This window comes from Balaenoptera acutorostrata, chromosome 8 (genome assembly GCF_949987535.1).
Source record: "Balaenoptera acutorostrata chromosome 8, mBalAcu1.1, whole genome shotgun sequence".
Taxonomy (NCBI): domain Eukaryota; kingdom Metazoa; phylum Chordata; class Mammalia; order Artiodactyla; family Balaenopteridae; genus Balaenoptera; species Balaenoptera acutorostrata.
This window is the reverse complement of record NC_080071.1, coordinates 30,905,958-30,933,442: the sequence shown is the minus strand read 5'-3', so window position 1 is coordinate 30,933,442 and position 27,485 is coordinate 30,905,958. Positions and strand designations below refer to the sequence as shown.

At 35.8% G+C, this 27,485-nt stretch overlaps 1 protein-coding gene across 8 annotated transcripts in view; it reads right to left on the bottom strand.

Moving 5' to 3' along the window:
* PPIG (peptidylprolyl isomerase G) overlaps window positions 1-27,485 on the bottom strand; it is a 41,549-nt gene that overhangs the window by 8,481 nt on the left and 5,583 nt on the right. For 4 of the 8 annotated variants that reach the window (XM_007183241.2, XM_057551409.1, XM_007183245.2 and 1 more), the window contains exons 2-9: window positions 24,025-24,072; window positions 23,622-23,699; window positions 23,453-23,527; window positions 22,706-22,813; window positions 21,836-21,880; window positions 20,862-20,949; window positions 16,441-16,470; window positions 16,210-16,349 (exon numbers count right to left, since the gene is read on the bottom strand). In XM_007183241.2, coding sequence (XP_007183303.2) covers window positions 16,210-16,349; window positions 16,441-16,470; window positions 20,862-20,949; window positions 21,836-21,880; window positions 22,706-22,813; window positions 23,453-23,527; window positions 23,622-23,682 — 547 coding nt within the window. In that variant the 5' untranslated portion in view covers window positions 23,683-23,699; window positions 24,025-24,072. Of the gene's footprint in view, window positions 1-16,209; window positions 16,350-16,440; window positions 16,471-20,861; window positions 20,950-21,835; window positions 21,881-22,705; window positions 22,814-23,452; window positions 23,528-23,621; window positions 23,700-24,024; window positions 24,073-25,643; window positions 25,700-26,240; window positions 26,293-27,485 lie in introns of all 8 variants that reach the window. The other 4 variants (XM_057551405.1, XM_057551406.1, XM_007183242.2 and 1 more) reach the window with 2 other exon arrangements.

The window sequence follows — 27,485 nt, the reverse complement described above, 5'->3', positions numbered from 1 at the left end:
TCAATCACTTTTGTATATGTTAGTATTTTCCATAATTTAAAAAAAATCAAAGAGGACAAAGAAAGTATCTCTGGACTGACTGTTGGCTGTTTACAGACATTAATTGAAAGGGTTAACAGCTGGTTTGTAACCTTTCTGTTAGCTTCAGAACACCTGAGGATTTGGCACTTGGTTGGCACTTGGCCAAATTATTCTTGAAACTTATTTATTTATTTATGGCTGCATTGGGGTCTTCTCTAGTTGTGGTGAGTGGGGGCTAACTCTTCACTGTGGTGCACAGGCTTCTCATTGTGGTGGCTTCTCTTGTTGCGGAGCACAGGCTCTAGGCGTGCAGGCTTCAGCAGTTGTGGCACACGGGCTCAGTAGTTGTGGCGCACAGGCTTAGTTCTAAGCTCCACAGTGTGTGGACTCTTCCCGGACCAGGGATTGAAACAGTGTCCCTCCCTTGCATTGGCAGGAGGATTCTTAACCACTGCACCACCAGGGAAGTCCCTCTTGAAACTCTTAACTCAGAATTTATAGGAGTGTACTGAGTTACAGAGATTAATGAGAATCTGGCTGGAGTTACTGTGTACTTGCCCAAGGGTCTGTGGTTCACTGTTAAGATTGTTTCTCTAATACCGATGAGATGCTGCTGCACTGGAGAATGGGAACAAGGTATAAAAGCTGAAGGAACTCCAGAGGTAATAGCTTCAATGAACTTATTAGGTAGTCTTCCTCACCCAGTCATGCTCCTCAGGACCACGAACCTATTAAGCTGAGATGCCTGGGATATATGCAAGCTCTACCTAGAACTCATGAGTTCTCTACTATGATGCTGCTGTTCAAGCTGTGCTGTTTCCCGTCCTGTATCCTTGTTTAATGATAAATAAGCTTAGTGCTGAGTGAAGCCTATCTTGTCGCATGAGTCCAATTGTTAATCTGATCCCAAGACCACTGTTGATGGTGAGGCAGTATGGGTATGCAAACTGAAAAACCTACTTGCATACACTAAAAACCTGAGGGGTGGAGGGGGGGTGAAAATCAAACTTAAAGAAACCTAAGGAAGAAAATAAATTCATAATGAATATGAGTAACTCTAAATACAAATATCTGAGGCCATATAATATGGAGACAAAAAAAATATTCCATATAAGCACAGAATACAGCTGTTAAAATTACTTGACAAAACATAGTAATGCTCTTCCCCATGATTAACAAAGCTTTATTCACCAGCTCCAATTTATATTTATTTTGCATTGTGATTCTTTCCTGAGAAATACACTGCAGTTGGTTTCGTTAAAAGGCAAGCCCGAGAAGCAAGAAGAACTAGAGTCCTGCAGCCTGTGGAACGAAAACCACATTCACAGAAAGACAGACAAAATGAAAAGGCAGAGGACTATGTACCAGATGAAGGAACAAGATAAAACCCCAGAAAAACAACTAAATGGAGATAGACAAACTTCCACAAAATGAATTCAGAATAATGATAGTGAAGATGATCTGGGACCTCGGAAAAAGAATGGAGGCAAAGATTGAGAAGATGCAAGAAATGTTTAACAAAGACCTAGAAGAATTAAAGAACAAACAAACAGAGATGAACAATACAATAACTGAAATGAAAAATACACTAGAAAGAATCAATAGCAGAATAATGGAGGCAGAAGAACGGATAAGTGACCTAGAAGACAGAATGGTGGAATTCACTGCCACAGAACAGAATAAAGAAAAAAGAATGAAAAAGAAATGAAGACAGCCTAAGAGACCTCTGGGACAACATTAAACACACCAACATTCACATTATAGGGGTCCCAGAAGAAGAAGAGAGAGAAATGACCCAAGAAAATATGTGAAGAGATTACAGTCGAAAACTTTCCTAACATGGGAAAGGAAATAGCCACCCAAGTCCAGGAAGCGCAGCGAGTCCCATACAGAATAAACCCAAGGAGAAACACGCTGAGACACATAGTAATCAAATTGGCAAAAATTAAAGACAAAGAAAAATTATTGAAAGCAGAAAGGGAAAAACGACAAATAACATACAAGGGAACTCCAATAAGGTTAACAGCTGATTTCTCAGCAGAAACTCTACAAGCCAGAAGGGAGTGGCATGATATACTTAAAGTGATGAAAGGGAAGAACCTACAACCAAGATTACTCTACCTGGCAAGGATCTCATTCAGATTCAATGGAGAAATCAAAAGCTTTACAGACAAGCAAAAGCTAAGAGAATTCAGTACCACCAAACCAGCTCTACAACAAATGCTAAAGGAACTTCTCTAAGTGGGAAACACAAGAGAAGAAAAGGACCTACAAAAACAAACCCATAACAATTAAGAAAATGGTCATAGGAACATATATATCGATAATTACCTTAAATGTGAATGGATTAAATGCTCCAACCAAAAGACACAGGCTTGCTGAATGGATACAAAAACAAGACCCATATACATGTTGTCTACAAGAGACCCACTTCAGACCTACGAACACATACAGACTGAAAGTGAGGGGATGGAAAAAGATACTCCATGCAAATGGAAATCAAAAGAAAGCTGGAGTAGCAATACTCATATAAGATAAAATAGACTTTAAAATAAAGAATGTTACAAGAGAAAAGGAAGGACACTACATAATGATCAAGGCATCAATCCAAGAAGAAGATAGAACAATTATAAATATATATGCACCCAACATAGGAGCACCTCAATATATAAGGCAACTGCTAACAGCTGTAAAACAGAACGTCGACAGTAAGACAATAATAGTGGGGGACTTTTAACACCTCACTTACACCAATGGACAGATCATCCAAACAGAAAATTAATAAGGAAACACAAGCTTTAAATGACACAACAGACCAGATAGATTTAATTGATATTTATAGGACATTCCATCTGAAAACAGATTACACGTTCTTCTCAAGTGTACACAGAACATTCTCCAGGACAGATCACATCTTGGGTCACAAATCAAGCCTCAGTAAATTTAAGAAAACTGAAATCATATCAAGCATCTTTTCTGACCACAACACTATGAGATTAGAAATGAATTACAGGGGAAAAAAAGTAAAAAACACAAACACATGGAGGCTAAACACTACATTACTAAATAACCAAGAGATCACTGAAGAAATCAAAGTGGAAATCAAAAAATACCTAGAGACAAATGACAACAAAAACACGACGATCCAAAACCTATGGGATGCAGCAAAAGCAGTTCTAAGAGGGAAGTTTATAGCTATACAAGCCTACCTCAATAAACAAGAAAAATCTCAAATAGATAATCTAACCTTACACCTAAAGGAACTAGAGAAAGAAGAACAAACAAAACCCAAAGTTAGCAGAAGGAAAGGAATCATAAAGATCAGAGCAGAAATAAATTAAATAGAAACAAAGAAAACAATAGCAAAGATCAATAAAACTTAAAGCTGGTTCTTTGAGAAGATAAACAAAATTGATAAACCATTAGCCAGACTCATCAAGAAACAGCAGGAGGGCTTCCCTGGTGGCGCAGTGGTTGAGAATCTGCCTGCTAATGCAGGGGACACGGGTTCGAGCCCTGGCCTGGGAAGATCCCACATGCCGCAGAGCGGCTGGGCCCGTGAGCCACAACTGCTGAGCCTGCGCGTCTGGAGCCTGTGCTCCGCAACGAGAGAGGCCGCGACGGTGAGAGGCCCGCGCATCGCGATGAAGAGTGGCCCCCGCTTGCCACAACTGGAGAAAGCCCTCGCACAGAAACGAAGACCCAACACAGCCAAAATCGATCAATCAATCAATCAATCAAACATACGCATCTGATTCAAGATCCTCATTAAAAAAAAAAAAAAAGAAACAGCAGGAGAGGACTCAAATCAATAAAATTAGAAATGAAAGAGGAGAAGTTACAACAGACACCGTAGAAATACAAAGTATCCTAAGAGACTACTACAAGCAACTCTATGCCAATAAAATGGACAACCTGGAAGAAATGGACAAATTCTTAGAAAGGTATAACCTTCCAAGACTGAACCAGGAAGAAACAGAAAATATGAACAGACCAATCACAAGTAATGAAATTGAAACTGTGATTAAAAATCTTCCAACAAACAAAAGTCCAGGACCAGATGGCTTCACAGGTGAATTCTATCAAACATTTAGAGAAGAGCTAACACCCACTCTTCTCAAACTCTTCCAAAAAATTGCAGAGGAAGGAACACTCCCAAACTCATTCTATGAGGCCACCATCACCCTGATACCAAAACCAGACAAAGACAGCACAAAAAAAGAAAATTACAAACCAATATCACTAATGAATATAGATGCAAAAATCCTCAACAAAATCCTAGCAAACAGAATCCAACAGCACATTAAAAGGATAATACATCATGATCAAGTGGGATTTATCCCAGGGATGCAAAGATTCTTCAGTATATGCAAATCAATCAATGTGATACACCATATTAACAAACTGAAGAATAAAAACCATATGATCATCTCAATAGATGCAGAAAAAGCTTCTGACAAAATTCAACACCCATTTATAATAAAAACACTCCAGAAGGTGGGCATACAGGGAAACTACCTCAACATAATAAAGGCCATATATGACAAACCCACAGCAAACATCATTCTCAATGGTGAAAAACTGAAAGCATTTCCTCTAAGATCAGGAACAAGACAAGGATGTCCACTCTCACCACTATTATTCAACACAGTTTTGGAGGTCCAAGCCTCGGCAATCAGAGAAGAAAAAGAAATAAAAGGAATACAAATTGGAAAACAAGAAGTAAAACTGTCACTGTTTGCAGATGACATGATACTATACATACAGAATCCTAAAAATGCCACCAGAAAACTACTAGAGCTAATCAATGAATTTGGTAAAGCTGCAGGATACAAAATTAATGCACAGAAATCTCTTTCATTCCTATACACTAATGATGAAAAATCTAAAAGAGAAATTAAGGAAACACTCCCATTTACCACTGCAACAAAAAGAAGAAAATACCTAGGAATAAACCTACCTAGGGAGACAAAAGACCTGTATGCAGAAAACTATAAGACACTGATGAAAGAAATTAGAGATGATACCAACAGATGGAGAGATAGTCCATGTTCTTGGATTGGAAGAATCAATATTGTGAAAATGAGTATACTACCCAAAGCAATCTACAGATTCAATGCAATCCCTATCAAATTACCAATGGCATTTTTTACGGAGCTAGAACAAATCATCTTAAAATTTGTATGGAGACACAAAAGACCCCGAATAGCCAAAGCAGTCTTGAGGCAAAAAAATGGAGCTGGAGGAATCAGACTCCCTGACTTCAGACTATACTACAAAGCTACAGTAATCAAGACAATATGGTACTGGCACAAAAACAGAAACATAGATCAATGGAACAAGATAGAAAGCCCAGAGATAAACCCACGCACCTATGGTCAACTAATCTATGACAAAGGAGGTAAGGGTATACAATGAAGAAAAGACAGTCTCTTCAGTAAGTGGTGCTGGGAAAACTGGACAACTACATGTAAAAGAATGAAATTAGAACACTCCCTAACACCATACACAAAAATAAACTCAAAATGGATTAGAGAGCTCAATGTAAGACGAGACACTATAAAACTCTTAGAGGAAAACATAGGAAGAACACTCTGACATAAATCACAGCAAGATCTTTTTTGATCCACCTCCTAGAGTAATGGACATAAAACCAAAAGTAAACAAATGGGACCTAATGAAACTTAAAAGCTTTTGCACAGCAAAGGAAACCATAAACAAGACGAAAAGACAACCCTCAGAATGGGAGAAAATATTTGCAAACGAATCAACGGACAAAGGATTAATCTCTCAAATACATAAACAGCTCATGCAGCTCAATATTAAAAAAACAAACAACCCAATCCAAGAATGGGCAGAAGACCTAAATAGACATTTCTCCAAAGAAGACATACAGATGGCGAAGAAGCACATGAAAAGCTGCTCAACATCACTAATTATTAGAGAAATGCAACCCAAAACTACAATGAGGTATCACCTCACACCAGTTAGAATGGGCTTCATCAGAAAATCTACAAACAACAAATGCTGGAGAGGGTGTGGAGAAAAGGGAACCCTCTTGCACTGTTGGTGGGAATGTAAACTGATACAGCCACTATGGAGAACAGTAAGGAGGTTCCTTAAAAAACTAAAAATAGAAGTACCATATGATCCAGCAAGACCACTACTGGGCATATACTCAGAGAAAACTACAATTCAAAAAGACACATGCACCCAAATGTTCATTGCAGCACTATTTACAATAGCCAGGACATGGAAGCAACCTAAATGCCCATCGACAGACGAATGGATAAAGAAGATGTGGTACATATATACAATGGAATATTACTCAGCCATAAAAAGGAATGAAATTGGGTCATTTGTGGAGATGTGGATGGATCTAGAGACTGTCATACAGAGTGAAGTAAGTCAGAAAGAGAAAAACAAATACCGTATATTAACGCATATATGTGGAACCTAGAAAAATGGTACAGATGAACCGGTTTGCAGGGCAGAACTTGAGACACAGATGTAGAGAACAAACGTATGGACACCAAGGCGGGAAAGCCGTGGGGTGGTGGTGGTGATGGTGTGATGAATTGGGCGATTGGGATTGACATGTATACACTGATGTGTATAAAACCGATGACTAATAAGAACCTGCTGTTTAAAAATAAATAAATAAATAAGATACAAGGATATATTGTACAACACAGGAAAAAAGAAAAAGAGAGACCCACTTCAGACCCAGGGCCACATACAGACTGAAAGTGAGGGGATGGAAAAAGATATTCCATGCAAATGGAAATCAAAAGAAAGCTGGAGTAGCAATACTCATATCAGATAAAATAGACTTTAAAATAAAGAATGTTACAAGAGACAAGGAAGGACACTACATAATGATCAAGGCATCAATCCAAGAAGAAGATAGAACAATTATAAATATATATGCACCCAACATAGGAGCACCTCAATATATAAGGCAACTGCTAACAGCTGTAAAAGAGAACGTCGACAGTAACACATTAATAGTGGGGGACTTTTAACACCTCACTTACACCAATGGACAGATCATCCAAACAGAAAATTAATAAGGAAACACAAGCTTTAAATGACACAACAGACCAGATAGATTTAATTGATATTTATAGGACATTCCATCTGAAAACAGATTACACGTTCTTCTCAAGTGTACACAGAACATTCTCCAGGACAGATCACATCTTGGGTCACAAATCAAGCCTCAGTAAATTTAAGAAAACTGAAATCATATCAAGCATCTTTTCCAACCACAACTCTATGAGATTAGAAATAAATTACAGGGAAAAAAATGTAAAAAACACAAACATGTGGAGGCTAAACAATGTGTTACTAAATAACCAAAAGATCACTTAAGAAATCAAAGTGGAAATCAAAAAATACCTAGAGACAAATGACGAGAACACGATGATCCAAAGTCTATGGGATGCAGCAAAAGCAGTTCTAAGAGGGAAGTTCATAGCAATACAATCCTACCTCAAGAAACAAGAAAAATCTCAATCTAAGCTTACCAAAAAAAAAAAAAAAAAGCAAGCCCGTTCTCCCCACCAAATGCATTAAATATATTTCAAATAACCATTATTTAGTTTTCACTTCACTTTTCACGTAAGCATTTGAGTGAAGCAAAATATCACAACAATATAGAAGACCATAAAAAAGATTTATAACTATTTTTAGGGTAATATAATCTGCCCAAGTATTAGATGATATGAACTATAAAAGGAAAATAAACTGTGTTTTTAGGGAGGATGCCTTGGAATAGAACCTAGAAAGCTCTAAGGTTGAAAGGTTCCCTCTTTTCATGTTTCTCAACATTATTTTTGAGTGAAATTTAATTTACGGCCACTTTTCCTATGAATCTGCTCTGAAAAAATGATAATATGATTGAGAAAGAGCAGCTAAAGAACAGAAGAGTAAGAAGAAAAAAAATAGAGACATGACAATATCAATATTAGTTCTAACAGAATGTAGTTTGAGTTTCAAAATTTGTGTTAACCTAAATTTAAAAATATGATTTAGGCACATCGTGAATCTGCATGAAATTTTATCCTGCTCAGATCAACAAGTATGTTTAACTGAATAGTACATAGATATATATTTAACATGATGCCAGGACATGGAGAGAAAGAATTGTAGAGTATAAATGGGGAAGTTCCATAGCAAACTTCTGCCCTCAGAGAGTTTACTGTCTATTTGGAAAATAAGACCAACAAGTGTGAATTTAATAGCAAACAGCATCTGAAAACATACATTGAGTTGTAATAAATTTTCTAGAAACTCTGACTATAAATTATATATGGATTTGTTAGTCAATATGGTCAATAAGGACAAGAGTAAAGCAGAAAGGGTTTGGAGAAGCACAGTCAGTTCTGCTGTTAGACTGCATATGCATTTCTTTTTCTTTAAAAAATTTTTTGGCCCTGCTGCGTGGCATGTGGGATATTAGTTCCCCAACCAGGGATCGAACCCATGCCCCCTGCAATGGAAGTGCGAGTCTTAACCACTGGACCGCCAGGGAAGTCCCCTAACATATGCATTTCTATAAATCACTGTGCCATGGAAAACTGTACAACAAAAACTACATGGCTTATAGGAAAAATGGGGTTAGGGGCACAAAACTCAAAAACTTCATCAGTGACACATTAAAAAAAAAAGATAGGAAACTAATAAAAATAGCAACAGAGCTTTCACACGTTAAATAGTTAAGACATACATAAATACGACAATAAATATGGCAGTTTGAGAAAATCATGGGTTTGCTTGTGAAGTGAATGTCAGTAAGGCTACAGCTTGTGAGTTACTGTAAAGTTAGTGGAAGGGGGGGTGATATGAAATCAGATGAAATTAGATGGAAAGTACAAACTGTACTTAGGCGTGGCTTATGACACAAGTGATGAACTGAGGTAGCTTAGTAGATGTGTGAGGTGTGCGTATGTGTAAATGTTTTTCTCTTGGCCACGTCGTACGGCTTGAAGGATCTCAGTTCCCCGACCAGGGAATGAATCCGGGCCATGGGGCAGTGAAAGCGCCAAATCCTAACCACCAGGCCACTAGGGAACTCCCCTGTGTATGTGTAATTTTTGTGTATTCCTGTAAAGCTGTTCAACTGCATATGGTTTTCTGCACTCAGCATTTATTGTAGACAAGAGCATGCAGAGGCAAAGGTGAAACTGATGTTACGTTCAAATTATCTTCTAATGTATCAACTGAATGGAATAAATGCATGTTTTCAAAACAAGCAGTATAGCAGAACTGACTATGTTAGGATTTGAAATAGGGGCAGGAAAAAGTAGTGTGGAGTAGTATCTGTAGAGTGCCTACAAACTGCTAGTAAGCACTGAACAAACTCCTTTATAGGTGTAATTTAAGGATGAGTAGATCCTGGATATAAAAGGGAAGATTTTACAACACTTTAAAAGTATGAAGAAAGGAATGGAGAAATTGTGAAGATGGAATAGATTCATCTCTTCCTATCCTCCTGCTAAGTGTAAGTAGAAATCCTAGACATAATACAAAAAGAAACAAACATAAGAAGACTCTGAAAGGTAGAAAGAAGGCAGAGTGGCCAGGGATCTCTGGATTTGAAGGTGACATGGTGATTTTCAATCTGTCTCCCATATACCCTAGACATCACGCTGGAGAAGCCTGCAACTCAGAAATGCCAATGGACACAGGTTTTTAAAAGCCCCAAGAAAGGCCTGCTCTCTCCAGACAGAGAACTAGAAAAAAGATGGTTTCGCAGGACAAAAAATTTGTCACCAATACCTGCTTTACTCTAAGCAAATACTAAGGGGGAAAATTAAAAAAAAAGGTTCACCAACTCCCTCTTGGCTCTATCAGCAGAGACAAAGTAGAGAATCTGGATTTCCAGTACCCTCCCCTTCAAGCAGTGTTCCCCTTCCCTTGCCAAAGTGATGTCAGTAGAGACAAAGTGGGAAGCCTGGGCTTCAGCTCCCCTCACTGCACCAGCAGGTGGCACAGATTTCAGAGACGGAAGCTAGAGAAAAAGATTCTTTAAATTTATATATGAAGTCCTGGGAGGAGACCCCCAAGTTAAACTGACCAGAACTAATATGGCAAAAGGTTTGAGAATTAAACTACAGTGTTGAATAGCATCCAGTTTTTCAGTAGCATACAAATGAAACCAGAATAGTACTGCAAGGGCTCTGGAAACTGAATTATCTTTGAAACCACAATCTACAAAAGGAGGCCAGGACCTACATGCTAAACCTATATAAGGTGACTGCCTGCTAAAAACAGAAAACATAAACAGAATCCAGAGTCTCATAACGTACAATACCCCAAATTTCCAGGACAAAATTAAAAAAAAAAAATCACTAATAATTTCAAGAACCAGGAAAATCACAACTTAAGTAAGAAAAAACAATCAAAAGATGCCAACACCCAGAAGACTCACATGTTGGAATTAACAAGGATTTTTAAAAAGCCATCTTAAAAATGCTTCCACAAGCAATTGTTAATGTTCTTTAAACAAATGAAAAAAAGTTAAAAAATCTCAGGAGAAAAGAAGATATAAAGTATCAAAAGGAATTTTAGAACTGAAAAATACAATGATACAATAACTGAAATAAAATGTGCTCAATATCAGAGTGGGGATGACAGGGAAACTGTTAGCGAACCAGAGACAGACCAATAGAAATTACCCAACCAGAACATCAGAGAAAGTAAAAAGAACAAACAAAAAATGAACAGAGCTTCAGAGACCTGTAGAACAATAAACAAAAGATCTAACATTTGTGTTATCAGAATCCCAGGAGAAAAATCTGAAATTAAAAAAAATTTAAAAATAATAATGGCAGAAAATTCCCTCATTACCTACGGGGAACAACGATTTGAATGACAACAGACTTCTCACTTGAAACCACAGAGGCCAGAAGGAAGTGGCCTAACACTTTTTTATGTGTTGAAAGAACTGCCAACCCAGAATTCTACATCTAGTGAAAATACCCATCATGAAAGAAAGGGAAATAAAGACATTTCAGAAAAATAAGATAGTTACCAGCAGGGCTTCCCTGGTGGCGCAGTGGTTGAGAATCTGCCTGCCAATGCAGGGGACACGGGTTCGAGCCCTGGTCTGGGAAGATCCCACATGCCGCGGAGCAACTGGCCCCGTGAGCCACAACTACTGAGCCTGTGCGTCTGGAGCCTGTGCTCCGCAACAAGAGAGGCCGCGACAGTGAGAGGCCCGCGCACCGCGATGAAGAGGGGCCCCCGCTTGCCGCAACTGGAGAAAGCCCTCGCACAGAAACGAAGACCCAACACAGCCATAAATAAATAAATAAATAAATAAATAAATAATTATAAAAAAAAAAAAAAAAAAAGATAGTTACCAGCAGACTTACCCTTAAAAAAATGGTTAATTTATCCAAACAAAAGGAAATACAAGGAGGCTTGGAGTTGAGTAAAAATATGAGGCAAAGCAATTAACAATCAACTCATATAAAAACAAATATAAATGGCTCCTAAGGAGATGATAACATCAAATACCTTAGAGAAATGCTTATTTAAACCAGCTTTAAAAACAACAACAAGGGCTTCCCTGGTGGCGCAGTGGTTGAGAATCTGCCTGCCAATGCAGGGGACACGGGTTCGAGCCCTGGTCTGGGAAGATCCCACATGCCGCGGAGCAACTGGGCCCGTGAGCCACAACTACTGAGCCCGCGCGTCTGGAGCCTGTGCTCCGCAACAAGAGAGGCTGCGATAGTGAGAGGCCCGTGCACCGCGATGAAGAGTGGCCCCCGCTTGCCGCAACTAGAGAAAGCCCTCGCACAGAAACGAAGACCCAACACAGCCAAAAATAAATAAATAAAATTAAAAACAAAGAAACAAACAAACAACAACAACCAACCCTATAATTAGACTGGCAAAGATTAAAGAGTTTGATACTATGTGGCTCTGCAAAGGGCATAGGGAAATTAACTTTCTTATATTCTAGTGGCAGTGCCTACCAACATTACAAATGCAGACCCCTATAATCTGTTAATTCTATTTCTAGGAATTTATCTTATATTATCAACATTCATACATACATGTAGAATGATACAGAAAATTTGAGAAGGGGAACTGATGGGCAGAAATGGGAAAAAGACTTTTCACTGACTATCCTTTTATGCTTTCTAAATTTTGAACAAAATCAATGTATTAAATTTTAAAACTGAAGAAATTTTAAAACTCCCAATCTGACAACAATTGTTGTCACCCCGTTCTCCAAAAAACCCTACTTCCTGCCTAACCACTTAAAATCTATTTCAAAGTATCACTTATAAGCATATAACCATCCTTAAGATAAAAGAGCAACATTTTTTAACTCTTGGGCCACTTCTGGTTGGTTTATTTTAGATTATTTAGATTATGCAGTTTGCTTATCAATCACTGTGTAAAAGAAATTCCCAACCCTGTTCACTGACCTTTGCTGGGAGGGGAGGTAGGATGTGGTGTAATACTACTGGGTACTGACTTTACTAGTATGTTGTTAAGGTGAAAAAACAAACTTCCAGAACATTTTACTTGTAAAAACATATGGTAAGAAAATGCTGCTTTACTAGTTTTTTGAGAAGTATAAATTTTATACCAATGAATTTCACGTGAAACCTTTAAATTGAAGGAAATTTCAAGGCCATCAGCAAAATAAGGTTTGAAATAGAGAAGAGAACTATACCTCAAATGAACCTCTTTTCATTTCAAAAATAGTGGGTCTCCCCTCTGAACAGTTTCGAAGTTTAACATCCCACTATTCTCCATTAAAAGTGCTATCACCATGGCTCTTAATTCCAGGATAAAGACACTGAAATGGGATCCGGTCACCATACAAATGAGTGTCTGATCTTTTCTACTGTCTCCTGAGTACAAGATTCACCAGCTGCTTCCTCTATTGTGCTCTTCTTTCTGTACTGCCAGGTAATCTGTTTTCTACCACATATATGCAAGATTTCTGCTCATATAACTATTTATTTATCGCCATGCTGCTATAACTCAGCACTTGTGTTTCTATGTACTCTGTAATATATCATCAGCCCCAACTCATGCTGCATGGCCAAGGTGGACAGACCTCTCTTTAACAACTGCAGGGAACTCTGAAGAGACCAGCATGATCTGAGATCATGGTAACTCTTGAAAAGCCAGGAAGTACCTTCATCAGGGTAGTGGTCTGTGTTCTATCCTACACTTTGCCCCTTGAGCCTCTACTGGGATGCAGTTTTGATTAGCCTCCTGTGTTCCTCCTCTGCATCTGTTGGAAGGATCTTCCCCTTGACTCTGAACCTTCTCAGGCACATTCAAATAGCCACAAAAAGTAGAATTTCCAATCTCACAACAGCAAAGGGAAGGCCCAGGATGACTGCCCAGACTCACCAAGACCACTTACAGGTGGGCCCAGACAATCAGATGTCTTCAGAAGTCTTTTTGTTTTCTTTCAGGAAGTTAGAAAAAGAAAAAAAAAAGATTCGGTATTTATTTCTTTTTAAAGTGGGGTGTGTATGTCTCAAGCAAGGTTTTAAATATGATGATGATGATGAACACCGCTGTGTTACACAAAGCTTTTTGACTATGTCCAATTTAAGATTGTAAGATGGCCATCAAACTTATAAACTGGAAGGAAGACACAGCTCTGCCTAAAAAAAAAAAGATTTTATTGATGCATGACAAAATCCATTCTGACCAATGTTCTGAATGGTAATTGAAGGACTGTAGAGTAACAGGTGCCAAACTGTGTGACCTCAAACATAAAGATCTTTTCCTCTTTCCACAGTGTAATCCAGAACAGAGCAGGCATGGAAGGTACGACTCAAAACAAATCTGGCCTTTCAGTAACTCCTGCGCAGACAGTAACAAAGGGCCAAATCTTCCCCAACTGATGAAACTGATAAGGGCAAGATATACTTCCTTAGCATGAGTCTGAGGAACACACACTAGAACACGACATCAACTTTCAGCACAAGTTCCTGGCCACAATGGCATGGGCAAAATTAGCATTTGTTGCTTCAGGTGAAAATATATTATAAAAACATAATAATATACAAAGAGTGACATTCATTCACCTTCTCATCCTTTCAGCAAATATTCAAAAACTGACTATTTAGTACCAAAAGAATCTTTACACCAAATTTATTAGAGTCTATGATAACATTTATGGTTTAAGATATAAGCTTTTTAATTATCTCTTCTAAATATGTAAACCACACAGCATCCTTAACTTTTATAAGCAGAGAATAGATCCTAACACAAGATCCTGAAAGACTACAAAACACAAGAAAAAAGCCAAAAAACAGTTAAGTACAGAATAAAAGATGAATACTTTCTAGATGATGTGGGAAGAAATAATGCCTTAAACCAAAATATTCCAATTGTACTGACAACACTTTGAAGAATTAAATAGCAGAAGATTCAGGGTCTAAAATATGCAAAGATTAATATAGATTGCTTTTTAGTTTCTATTTTTTCAAAAAAAGGTAAGATACTCAACGACACTTCATTCTTTCTGAATCATCACGAACACAAGGCATACATTATAACTGCTGTTTGTAAATAAGGAGAGATAGCCAGACTCTTGAACACAAGAAGTTAATTAAACAGTCCCAGTATGAGCTGCAGCAATATTCCTGTGATGGTTTACAAGGTATATATTTGACATAACAGAGAAGAAAGTGAAATCATTAGAATCAAAGTGGAATGCAGAGAAAGAAAATTAAAAATAAGCCTTCTCCAGGGAATTCCCTGGAGGTCCAGTGGTTAGGACTCGGCACTTTCCCTGCTGCGGGCCCTGGTTCAATCCCTGATTGGGGAACTAAAGAAAAGCAAAATAAAACGTGCATATTACAGAGCACATCAGTATACCTAAAATTTGAGAACAGAATGTTCTACTTAGGGCAACTCTGAAAGGAATATTAAAGACTTTAATGAGTTAGCAACATGTAACAGAAAAAGCTCTAGATCTGGAGCCAGCAAACTTGGGCTTGAGGTCTAGTTCCCTGATGTGGTAAATACTAATCTCCTTGACTGTATCTGTAAAATGAGGAAAATAATATTGGTCTTATACAGTTCTTGTGAGGATCAGAAAAGATTACAGAGACTCTCTTGTTAACCATGAAAAACTAAGTACTGAGATTATGTATTATTCCCTGGAAGATTAATAGGAATATTAGGTCAATTCAATACTTTATTGCTTTCTACACAGATTTGAAGGTAATCTCACCCCATTACTTTTAGAGTGTCAGGCTCAATATCTGTAATAAACAATAGCAGTTACATATTTCTTATATAATATAAAGACTTAAAATACTTACTTAAAAAACCAAGTTCTACCATTTCAGATAATATATCAAACTACCAGTCGTGTTAACTTCAAGTGTTCTTGTCTAAGTAAAAGAAGTTTCTCAAACATGCCAGATGCTTCTGAATCTAAGCAGTGCATGAAGGGGAAATAATTTATTCCCGTAAAGTTTATTAGTCTATGTTAATCTCTTCAACTGTCATCCTCCCCACACTGTCTCTTTCCCTAGAATAATATTTATTTACCATGCTATTTAGACAACTACACTTTTTAAAAAGCCCCAAAAATAAAGTGGAAGCAGATGGATGAATTACTGCAAATAATTCAAGGAAAGTTAAGCAGTTCCATGATAAATGAACAAAGTATGAAGTAAGATAAAACACATTTGAAAACACAAAAATACATTTAAAAACACAAAAACTTCATATTTATATTCACTTTAGCGTAAAGATCGTGCCAACTAATTAGAGTGTGTTTGTTTTGTGTGCGTAAGAGTTATCAGAAATATATACTTGCTTTTAGGGACTTCCCTGGTGGCACAGTGCTTAAGAATCTGCCTGCCAACGCAGGAGACACGGATTCGAGCCCTGGTTCGGGAAGATCCTGCATGCCGCAGAGCAACTAAGCCTGTGCACCACAACTACTGAGCCTGTGCTCTACAGCCCGCGAGCCACAACTACTGAAGCCCGTGCGCCTAGAGCCCGTGCTCCGCAACAAGAGGAGCCACCGCAATGAGAAGCCCGCGCACCCCAACGAAGAGTAGCCCCTGCTAGCCGCAACTAGAGAAAGCCCGCACGCAGCAACGAAGATGCAACACAGCCAAATAAATAAATAAACAAACAAACAGATTTTAAAAAAGAGAAATATATACTTGTTTTTACCTTTAGATTTGGGAATTAGCTCTCCACAACTGAGTATCCGCACCTCAGCAAATGGTTTGCTAGCTGCATCTGTTTTCTGGTTTTCTATCTCTCTCACAACTTCTTGACCAGAAATCACTTGCCCAAAAACAACATGATGCCTAAAGAGTCAAGTAAAGATGACTAAATAAAAGCTTATTATTTTAGTATTAATTTAAAGTAGGTTGTAAAATAAATTAAAATAATCTTTACCCATCTAAATGAGGAGTTGGTTTTGTTGTTCTTTTGGAAGTCATCAGATAGAAGAATAAAAACAAAGTCAGAGAAAAACAAAGTTAGCATCTCTAAAAAGGAAAAGAAAATAACTGCATTGGAAACAAAGTAGCAAACAAAGAAATCATATATATGCTATCTTAACATAATAGAATCTTATTTACCTGAATCTTAAATAGAATCGAATGCAAGATGCTTTCGACAATGCATTTTCAAAAACTTGTTTTGAAATACCTATACACTGTTGAAAACTTACATGAAATCAAAGTTGACATTTTGGTCTTATTTCTATCCATCCATGTTTCTTGCATGTAACTGGGTTCTTATTGAATATCCACAGTTGTACAGTGTTCTACTGTCTGGGCATACCATAATTTATCAAACCATTTCACCAGTTTATGGGTTTAACAGCAGTGTTTTTCAATCTTAACATTTTCAACAGTTAAAGCCCAGGTCATATTCTGATGTCCTCATACATGTTCTGTTGGACCTGAACAGAAATGGTCCATGTAGTGTTTATAAATTTTTAAATTAGCTGCCAAGACTTAAAAATGTGGATACTTCTATATAAAAATCCAGATTCCAGACCTTTTTGAAAACATGGAAAGACACGGCACCTGGCATGTGGCAATAATTGGTCAGGCTGAGTATCCCTGCCTTCTCTAATACAGAGATTAATCATTAAGTTTCTTGTCCCAGCAGCCTTTACTCCCTTATATTACTTGCCTAAGACCTATGGGTATTTGAGTTTGTTATCCCTAACATAAAGTAAACTTCACACTGAAGAAAGATATCTGCATTACAATTTGGACAAAACCTAAAATTAGCAAAAAGTTAATTTTTAAAAATCCTTTTCTCCACATCAACCTGAAAGCTTTGTAGCTAAGAAAGCTGCTATCTGAGTAGCTATGAAGACACACTGTACAACAGACTGAATATGGGCATTGTACAAGATTTGTTATTTTAAAAATCTTATCAAAAAAGGCATTAGAAATTTGGAAGAAGGAACACAATTTAAGCTAACTTTTGATTAAAACACACACACCAAAAAAAATTCTAACACATACATGTATTTTTAAAAGTTCACCTTATTTTAAAAACTAATAACCGGTTATTGTTTTCTCACTGTAACAGCTATGATCACCTGAACTTGCTAAAACCACCTAGAAATGTAAAAACCTAGGTGTACACTATATATGTATTTGTGTTACATTTAGTGTATATAATTTGCATCAAGATACAGTCAATCCTCGCTTTACAGATTACGTATTTGTCCACTGGCTTGCTCACTAGAATTTATTTGTAACCCCTAAACCAATACTTGCATTGCTTTCATGGTCACTCTCAGATTGGTGAAAAAGTGTTGATGAGAATGGAAAAACTAGGACTCTTTGTATAATGCTGGTGGGAATGTGAAATGATGTAGCCATTGTGGAAAACAGTTTGGTGGTTCCTCAAAGAGCTAACCATAGAACTACCATATGATCCAGAAATTCTATTCCTAGGTATCTATCCAAAAGAACTGAAAACAGGGAAACAAACATATATGCCAATGTTCACTGCAGCATTATTCACAATAGCCAAAAAGTGAAAACAACCCAAATGCCCACTAAAAAAGAATATGGATAAACAAAATGTGGTATGTATATATAATGGAATGATATTCAATCATAAAAAGGAATGAAGTTCTGATACATGCTATAAAACATGGATGAACCTTGAAAACACGCTAAGTGAAATAAGTTAGACACAAAAGGACAAATATTATATGATTCCACTTACATATATAGAATAGGCAAATTCATAGAGACAGAAAGTAGAATAAAGGTTGCCAGGGGCTGAGGGGAAGGGAAAATGGCTACTCTCTGGAATGATGAAATAGTTTTGGAAATAGTGGTGGTAGTTGCAGAGCACTGTGAATATAATTAATACCAGTGAGTTATGCAGTTAACAAATGGTTAAAAAGGCAAATTTTATATTATACAATTAATATAAAACAATAAAATAAAACATTTTAAAAAAGATTAAAAACTGAAGTTGTTTCCTTTAAAAAACAACAGAACACAGAAGTAGTAAAGAATAGTTATCTAAAAGTGGAAAGAGGTCAGGAGAAACCAAAAATTGGAAGAGTCTGAGAATATACATGAAGGGTTATATGAATTTAACATACGGGTTTTGGTTAGCACAGGAGGGATTTTATTTTAAAAAGTGAAAATAAATGGTAACGCTCAGTGTTGCTGAGGATCTGGTGAAACTGGCACTTACATACTGTTGCTCTAGAGTAAACTACACACTTCCTTTTGGAAGTCAATGTAGCAATATATATGGATAGCCTTAAAAATGTGTAAACATTTCACTAAGTAAACTTCTAGCAACTAACATAAAAGAATTAAAAAATGCATCAAACAATAGGTACAACAATGTTCACTGTAGCAGTCTGAAAACAAGAAGCAAACCAAATGTTCAAAACTAAGATTAAATAAATAAAACCACCGTACATTCAAACAATGGATTAACATGTTAATTCATATTTAGTGATGTACAAAGAAATTTATATTACATCCAAAAGTTGATTACAGACTATATGCAACTATCTACCTGTATTTTTATTGCATGTAAAGATGCTCTGGGGATGGGATTGTTTTTCTTCTTTTTATCTGTGTGTTCTAATTTTCCCACAACAAATGTGATATAAGTTGTTTTCATTTAAAAAATCAGAAACACCTGTATATAGGCAATTGGCTGAATAAACTGCAGTGTATCCATACAACAGACTACTGTGCATCTGTGGGAAAAAAAAGTCAGAAAGACCTCTATGAACTGATATGGAGTGATTTCTAGGTTCTATCATTAAGTGAAAAGAAAAAAACATATACAGTGTGCTATCTATTGTGTAAGAAAAAAGGGAAAATAAGAAAAAAATATATATCTGTGCTTATGTTTGTAAAAAGATATAAAGAAAAATAAACCAGAAACTAATGAGGTTGGTTACTAATATGGATAGGTGGTGGAAAAAAAAAAAGGTAAAAAAATGGGGGAATGGAATGAAGAGTTAGGTGGGAGTGATACTTCAGAAGTATTCTCTTTGCTTTGACTCTTGGAAACATGTTAATGTTTTAAAAACTTAAAAAAAAAAGGCAAGAAATAAATCAACCTGAGAGGGAGAACAAATGAAATATAATCGGAAATGAATTTAACATAATGTGAGTCACAAAACCACACAAAATTTACACTAAAAAGTACTAACCCAAGTCATTTTTAAACATGATAATTTAACTACATACCCTCACTGTAAAAACAAAAATTGCTATAAATAAATAGTGAACTCTAGTTAGTAGGTTACTCTTCACAGTGGTAGAGGATGGCAATTTTTAAATATAGGATTCAACAAGTGAGTAGAAATTTTGAACACACTCGGAAGGAGATTTCTCACTGTTGAAGAAGGGAGTTACAAATGTGGAATAGAAAACACAAGAATAATCCACATGGTGCTGACAGATTAAGTTCTTCTGAGACCAAAAGAGTTTACAGTTATTGAAGAGGAGAGCAAATCTTTACCCATGGGACATGATAAAAAGTATGAATTGCTGACAAGAGCCCTGGTAACAATTTTTTTGTAGTCAGAATTGGAAAACATTAGCACTATTGACTTTGGGTTACAAATAAATTTAGTGAGTAGGCAAATTCACAAATACAGAATCTTTGAATAATGAGGAACAACTGTATTTTACTCTTTATAATTAAGTAATTTATGAAGAGATACTCAATGCAAACATCCTGTTCCTTGTTAAACTTACCGTATAAATTTATCATCCATAGGTAATTCTTTCCTGAATCAATGTTACTGAGATGACTGCAAAACAGTCATTTCTAACTCTAATGTCCTGACTGCAAAACAGTCATTTCTAACTCTAATGTCCTGACTGCAAAACAGTCATTTCTAACTCTAATGTCCTGACTGCAAAACAGGACATTTCTAACACTATAATTCCTTTTACATTTATTAGTTGCATTCTACTAAGGAACAGTTTTTCTTTCTCCCTTGTTATTTATTCTATTATTTATATCTGAATGGACTCCTGGATTTCCATTTTATTTGATAATATGATACCATCATTATTTATTTTCAAAATAATCAATGCTCAACTTGTCCTAATTTGGCCAGGGGGAATGCCACCCCTTTAAGCTGGCTCCTGAGTCCTCTTGACAAAAGTCTTCATCTTTTGAAAACTTTAGCAGTACAGTTCAACTCCCCTTTCAACAATTCTTTGTTCTTCCTCCTTCAAAAATCCTCTCCCTCATACGTCCCTCTCCTATTTACTAGTGATCAGTAGCAGGCACACAGAGTAACGACACATCAAAAAAGTGGTATTTTAAATCATCAGATCATAAATTCTTACATGAAGAACTGTGAGCCATTTGTATCCTTCCCTCTGTTGGCCATTGACAAGAGAAATTCTTTGTTGTGTTTAACAGCAAAACTCTCATCTATAGAGAAGCAAAGTTTTCAGTTATAGGTATAACTCCCCCCCAAAATTCATTTTCATTCCTCTTCATATCTTGTGTTCATATCATGTGCTCTTTAGTGTCAGACAAAATTTAGATAAAAGGTTAAAAGAAGAGAAATCCAATATTAACCAATTTCCTCCCCCATCTTTTCAGATTAAAATATTTCTAATTTTCAATCCCTTGCTATAAAATCCAAATACTTTATCAACCCCCTTTCAATACTATTCTTAGCACAGAGAGGCACTCATTAAACTTAATCTCTGCCATGGTAGAAAGAGCAGATTGCCTTCAAATCTTGGATTAGAATTGGAAAAAAGCAGGTGGAACGTGAAACAAAATTTCACTGACTCCCAAAAGAGAAAGATGGGAAATATGAAATTTATTCCACAATCACATGTTTATAGTCTTTCAAATGATCTTCACATTAATAAAAAATTTCAGACAGAAAACTTAAATTTGGGAAAAACATTACAGCCAAATTCAGAATATCAAAGATTAAAAAAAAATCTTCATAGAAAAATGGATGCACAAAAATGTTGATATTGTCACTAAGAAATATAGCTGAATCTCTTTTAATAAAGATTAAGATCAAGCTATGGAAGTTCCTATTCTAGCACTACAATTCTAAAAGTTTCAGATCACTGAAACCCTTCAAGTAATATAATGTACGAATGTACCAATCACAAAAAAATCCTACCTTTATAAGAAGTCTATCACATAAAATTTTTCACAAGAAAATTAACTTCGTTTAGTTGAAGGTAGTTGGATATTAGTATATCAATAATCTTATTGATTCAATAGAGAAAAATCAAATGAATAAAATACTAGAAAACATTAAAAACAATTTAAACATAAACATTTTTACCTTCAAAAAATCCTCCATAAATGGATTCCCCTCCTCGTCCATTTCCTAAGAATGAAAAAACATGGACTCTTAGAACTGATAAGTCAGTAATCTTCTCAAAGGTGCTACCTAAACACAATGCTTCTTACAAAGTAGCTACTTGAATGATTTTGAATCAACAATACGCAAACGTTCACAGCAAATTATAAGACTTTAACTTAAAGTCAATACTGACAAGATCCCAAATTACTTTCTCTCCTCTATGATACAACAGTATGAGTGTAACAAAGCTTATTAAGATCTGTAGAAGAAAGAATGTTCAGATTCTAATGATTATGTAGGTCTTTTAACAGAAATTACTAGTAGCTTCTCAAAGTGTCTTTAAAAACACAGTTTCAATGTTTTTACGATAAGAGAATAGAGGTAAAAACCATACTGTAGTAAAGAATTACTGGCTGTGACAAAATCAACATGAACACTGATAGGCTACTAAGAGATAAATAGTGTTTTGGTTTTTACCCAGAAGCAAATTTCTGAAATTAAGTCATGTATCAAAGATGAAATTTTTTCCTGTGTGCTTCCTCCTTTTTATCTATTTCTATGAGTACTTCTATTTTTTTTTTTTTTTTTTTTTTTTGGCCACGCCAGGCAGCTTGCAGGATCTCAGTTCCCCAACCAGGGACTGAACCCAGGCCATCAGCAGTGAAAGCTCCGTGTCCCAACCACTGGACCACCAGGGAATTCCCAGTACTTCTAATTGTTTGACCAAAGATTAAGTGGGCTGAGAAGAAAACTGGACTAGTACTTCTAGAAACTTGTCTAACTTTGAGATCCATGTATTTAACAAAGAATATAAATATATGATTTTCTTTGTGGGAATCAAAGTCTTACCTTCACTGAAGTCACCACCTTGAACCATAAAATCTTTGACAACTCTGTGAAAGAGACAACTTTTATAATGTAATGGCTTCTGAGTTGATTTCCCTGTCCCCTTTTCACCTACAGAGAAGAAAAATTAGTAGGCTGTTAAGTAGAAAAGAAATTAAGGAAGTAGTATTAAAGCAAAATTAATGATGAAATCACAAGAAAAAAATTTTTCCCTACTTCTTTAATTTTGTATCTATATGCGATTATGGATGTTCACTAAACTTTCTGTGATAATCACTTTATGATGCAAGTAAATCAAATCATTATGCTGTACACCTTAAACTTATACAGCAGTATATGTCAATTACATCAATAAAACTAGAAGAAAAATTTAAATAAAATAAATTAAAAAAATATTTAAAAGTTAAAATAAAATTAATGATGAAAGCTTTTGCCCAGTAAAATACACCTCTCTTGACCTATACAGACTTCTTTAAACTACAGAATTTTAACTTCCCTCAGGAATTTTTTTAAAAATTCATTTAAAAAGCACCCATGCTTTTCTACTGAGTGTAGAAATCAATCTCAGATACAATCCCATTACAATTAATATGTATAAGAATTACTTTCATGTCTAGTAAATGTTGCATAGTAAGCATGCTGAGAAGGAAATAACATGCATGAAAAAATCTAAAACATGTTAAATAAAAAATCAAAGCAAACTGAAGTCAAATGGGACTACTATTAGGGCAAGTGAAAATGTCAACAAACCTGTACAAAGACAACGAAAGTTCTCGCATGTTTTGGGGCACACATCAGAAAATAATTCAAAGACAACTCTTCCAGCTGAAAAAGAAGGTAGTTGGTTTAAATTTCTTTGCTAACTTAAAATATTAAGTACTTATATATAAATGTTAAATAGGGACATTAATTTCCTTACCAGGTTGATTATTAATGGCAATGTCAAAAAAACATCGAGGACGCTGAACCTTTATTCCCATGGCTTCAATACTTCAATCTATGAGTAAAATACAGTTTCAGGCAAACAGACGAAAACAGCAAAGATTTTTCATACATTTCTGAGAACAAAACAAAACTCTGTGGAGCATAAATGAAAAATGTAGTCTGAATTTATTTTAATATTTATTTCCATGACATAAATCACATGAATTATTCTTTTCTTTGAGAGATTAGGTTGCATCTTGTGAGGCAATCAGAAAAAACATTATAGATCTAGCCATTATATAACACAATTTCTGTTTTAACAACCAAATATAGATTGCCACCTCAAACAGAAAATTGTATTAAGCCTGTATGATTAGTGAACTAAGCAGGCAGATTACCTTAAAATAGAGAAAAATCAAGGACAAGCTGATCCAATCTTTTTGTGCCTAGAAAACATAATAAATTTTGATTAAAATGGTGGAGTTTTTAAAAGAAAAACATCCAAATTCCCAAAAAATTTCAAAAATAATTCCCCAAAGAAGAAAGAAAGCGGGATACTTTAACAATAGTAATATATGGTAGATTTACATTCTGAGTAAAAATACATTACATTTTACATATAAAGCTATTTTTTGATCATAAACAATAGCTTTTACTGATACGCTAGTGTAGACACAAAAAATATCTGTAAGTGAGATACTCTATGTAAGTTTTATCTACATAGCAGATAGCTATTAGTTAAGACATTCTTCTGATAGGCGTTTATTTTAAGGACTTAGAATGTTTGAATTGTAATACTTGGTGGAGAATGACAGGGTAAGGTGAAAAGCAGACGAAACAAAGGCACTGAGTGTAAATAGCATCCAAAATGGTGCACTATAAAAATGACAGTTTCATCTGTTTAGAACAGAGACTAACTGAAATGTTTATGCGTTTCTGAAAATTATAGTATCTCAGCTGGTAGCTCAGTAAGCAGTGAATGATATTTTAAATCCAGTGAAATTTTTATTGAGACAATTTTAGATTCAGTTATAGGAAATAATACATAGAGATACATGTTTCCCCAATGGTAACATTTTACAAAACTACAGTATAAGAGCACAACTGTAGCATAAAAGCATAACAATGCTTATACACTTCACATTTCCCCAGTTCTACCTCTACTCATTTGTGTGTGTATTTATTTAGTTCTACACAATTTTATCACACATATAGGTTCATATAACTACCACCATTCCTATCAATTTTACACACACCACAAACCACAAGTCAGAATACTCAACAATAAAAGCATGGAAGGGCTTCCCTGGTGGCGCAGTGGTTGAGAGTCTGCCTGCCGGTGCAGGGGACATGGGTTCGGGCCCTGGTCTGGGAGGATCCCACATGCCACGGAGCAACTGGGCCCGTGAGCCACAGCTACTGAGCCTGCGTGTCTGGAGCCTGTGCTCCGCAACAAGAGAGGCCGCGATAGTGAGAGGCCCGTGCACAGCGATGAAGAGTGGCCCCCACTTGCCGCAACTAGAGAAAGCCCTCATACAGAAACAAAGACCCAACACAGCCAAAAATAAATAAATAAATCTAAAAAAAAGAGAGAGAGAGAATAAATAAATAAATAAATAAAAGCATGGAAGACTTTGCCTAAATTACCAACAATTTGAAAAATACAAATTCTATGTATTTATTCTTTATTGCATGGAAAGGGGGGGAAATACCATTTTCTCACAACTTCCTCCATTTTTTATTTCTAAACGATACAATATATATACTAAAAATTTGTTTCACATGAAATAAAGCAAAAAAGATGCCTTTCAATCCTCCAGGAGACTACAGACATAGACTTCCTGAAAACAATAAAACAAAACTCAGTAATTTTAAAATCTTGCCAAGTTTGTTGCATTAAGTTTTTATTTGTATAGAATTTCAATTCATGCACATCTGAAGTTGAGAATACACTGAATCCATAAATCTGAGGAAACTATCCTATCTTAAAGAAAAATATTAAATTACTACTTAGTACCTGATTATCTTTTATCTTCTAAATAACTTTTACAGGCCTTCTTAAATTCTCTACTTCTGAGGGTAGAAGAAGAGAAGAGGAAGTTTAGTGATTTACTTATTTTCCTCCTAAAAAAAAACTTGTTATTTGTTTAGCCACAATATCCCAGGTAGAGATTTTTATTCTTACAAAATGAGTATAGTATAGATAGCACTGCCCAAAACATATTGAATTGTTTACAGTTATAGTTGATTTCCTATTTACTATGTTCTTGAAAACAGACTCCAAATGTGTTACACACACATACACAGAGGGAATATTATTCAGTCACAAAAAAGAAAAAAATCGTCCCACTTGTGACAACATGGATGGGCCTTGGGGGCATTATGTTAAGTGAAATAAGTCAGACAGAGAAAGACAAAAACTGTACAATCTCACTTACACACGGAATCTTAAAAAAACCCCCAAACCTGAACATATAAAGTACTGAGAATGTAATGTACAGCATGGCTAATAATATCATGCTGCATATTTGAAAGTTGCTAAATAGACAATCTTCTCATCACAAGAAAAAAAATTTTGTAAGTATGTGAGGTGATGAATGTTAACTAGACTTACTGTGGTGATCATTTTGCAATGTATACATTTAATAAGTGATCATGTTGTACATCTGAAACAAATATAAAGTTATATGTCAATTACATCTTAAAAAAAAAAAAGATTTACACCAAAATATTAACATTGATAATACCTGGGCCATGAATTTAAGGGTAATTTTTATGTATTTCTGTTTTCCAAATTATCTTCAACAAACAGGTACTAATTTTATAAGCAGGAAAAATATTTTTAAAGAAATACTAATAAAATGAGATAACTTTCTACCTATTAAAATAGCAAAGATATTTTAAAAGAATAATTTCCAATATAGTACGCAACTCCTCTGGAAACATACGTGAAACTCTTAAGTTTTTATACCTTAAACTGGTTTATACCTTAAAAAATCTAATTGCTAGGAATCTACTGTAAGGAACTATCTTAAATTTAGAAAGCCTTCATGTATAAAGTTGGCCATCTTAGTGCTCCTTTCAGTAATATATTACCAGAAGTAATCTATTCAATATTATGACAAATGGTTACATTATGGTCTCTAGTTGAACAAAATATCATAGTTATTGAAGCAATGCTTATTACAAAGATTAATAATTTGGAAAATGCTCATAATTTGTTAAAAATAATCAAGATATAAAACAATATATGCAATATTATTATAATCACATAAACTACTCCTAACCCTGAAATTCAAAGATTTACAAAAAGAAAAAAAAAGACTGAAAGGAGGACTTCCCTGGCGGCACAGTGGTTCAGAATCCGCCTGCCAATGCAGGGGACACAGGTTTGAGCTCTGGTCCGGGAAGATCCCACATGCCACAGAGCAACTAAGCCCGTGTGCCACAACTACTGAGCCTGCGCTCTAGAGCCCGCGAGCCGCAACTACTGAGCCTGCGCTCTAGAGGCCAAGAGCCACAACTACTGAAGCCCGCGCACCCAGAGTCTGTGCTCCACAACGAGAAGCCACCGCAATGAGAAGCCTGCGCAGCACATCAAAGGGTAGCCCCCACTTGTTGCAACTAGAGAAAAGCCCGTGCACAGCAAGGAAGACCCAACGCAGCCAAAAAAATAAAAGAAGATTGAAAGGAAATAATCACTATGGTGTTTGGTTTTAAGACTGGACAGTGTTTTGGCCTCACTGTACTTCTTTCTACTTTCTTTAACAAACATAACTGCTGTTATAAATAAAAAATTCATAATAGAATAGAAAATGTACATATAATTTTCTAAGATTATAATGTACACGTCTGCGTG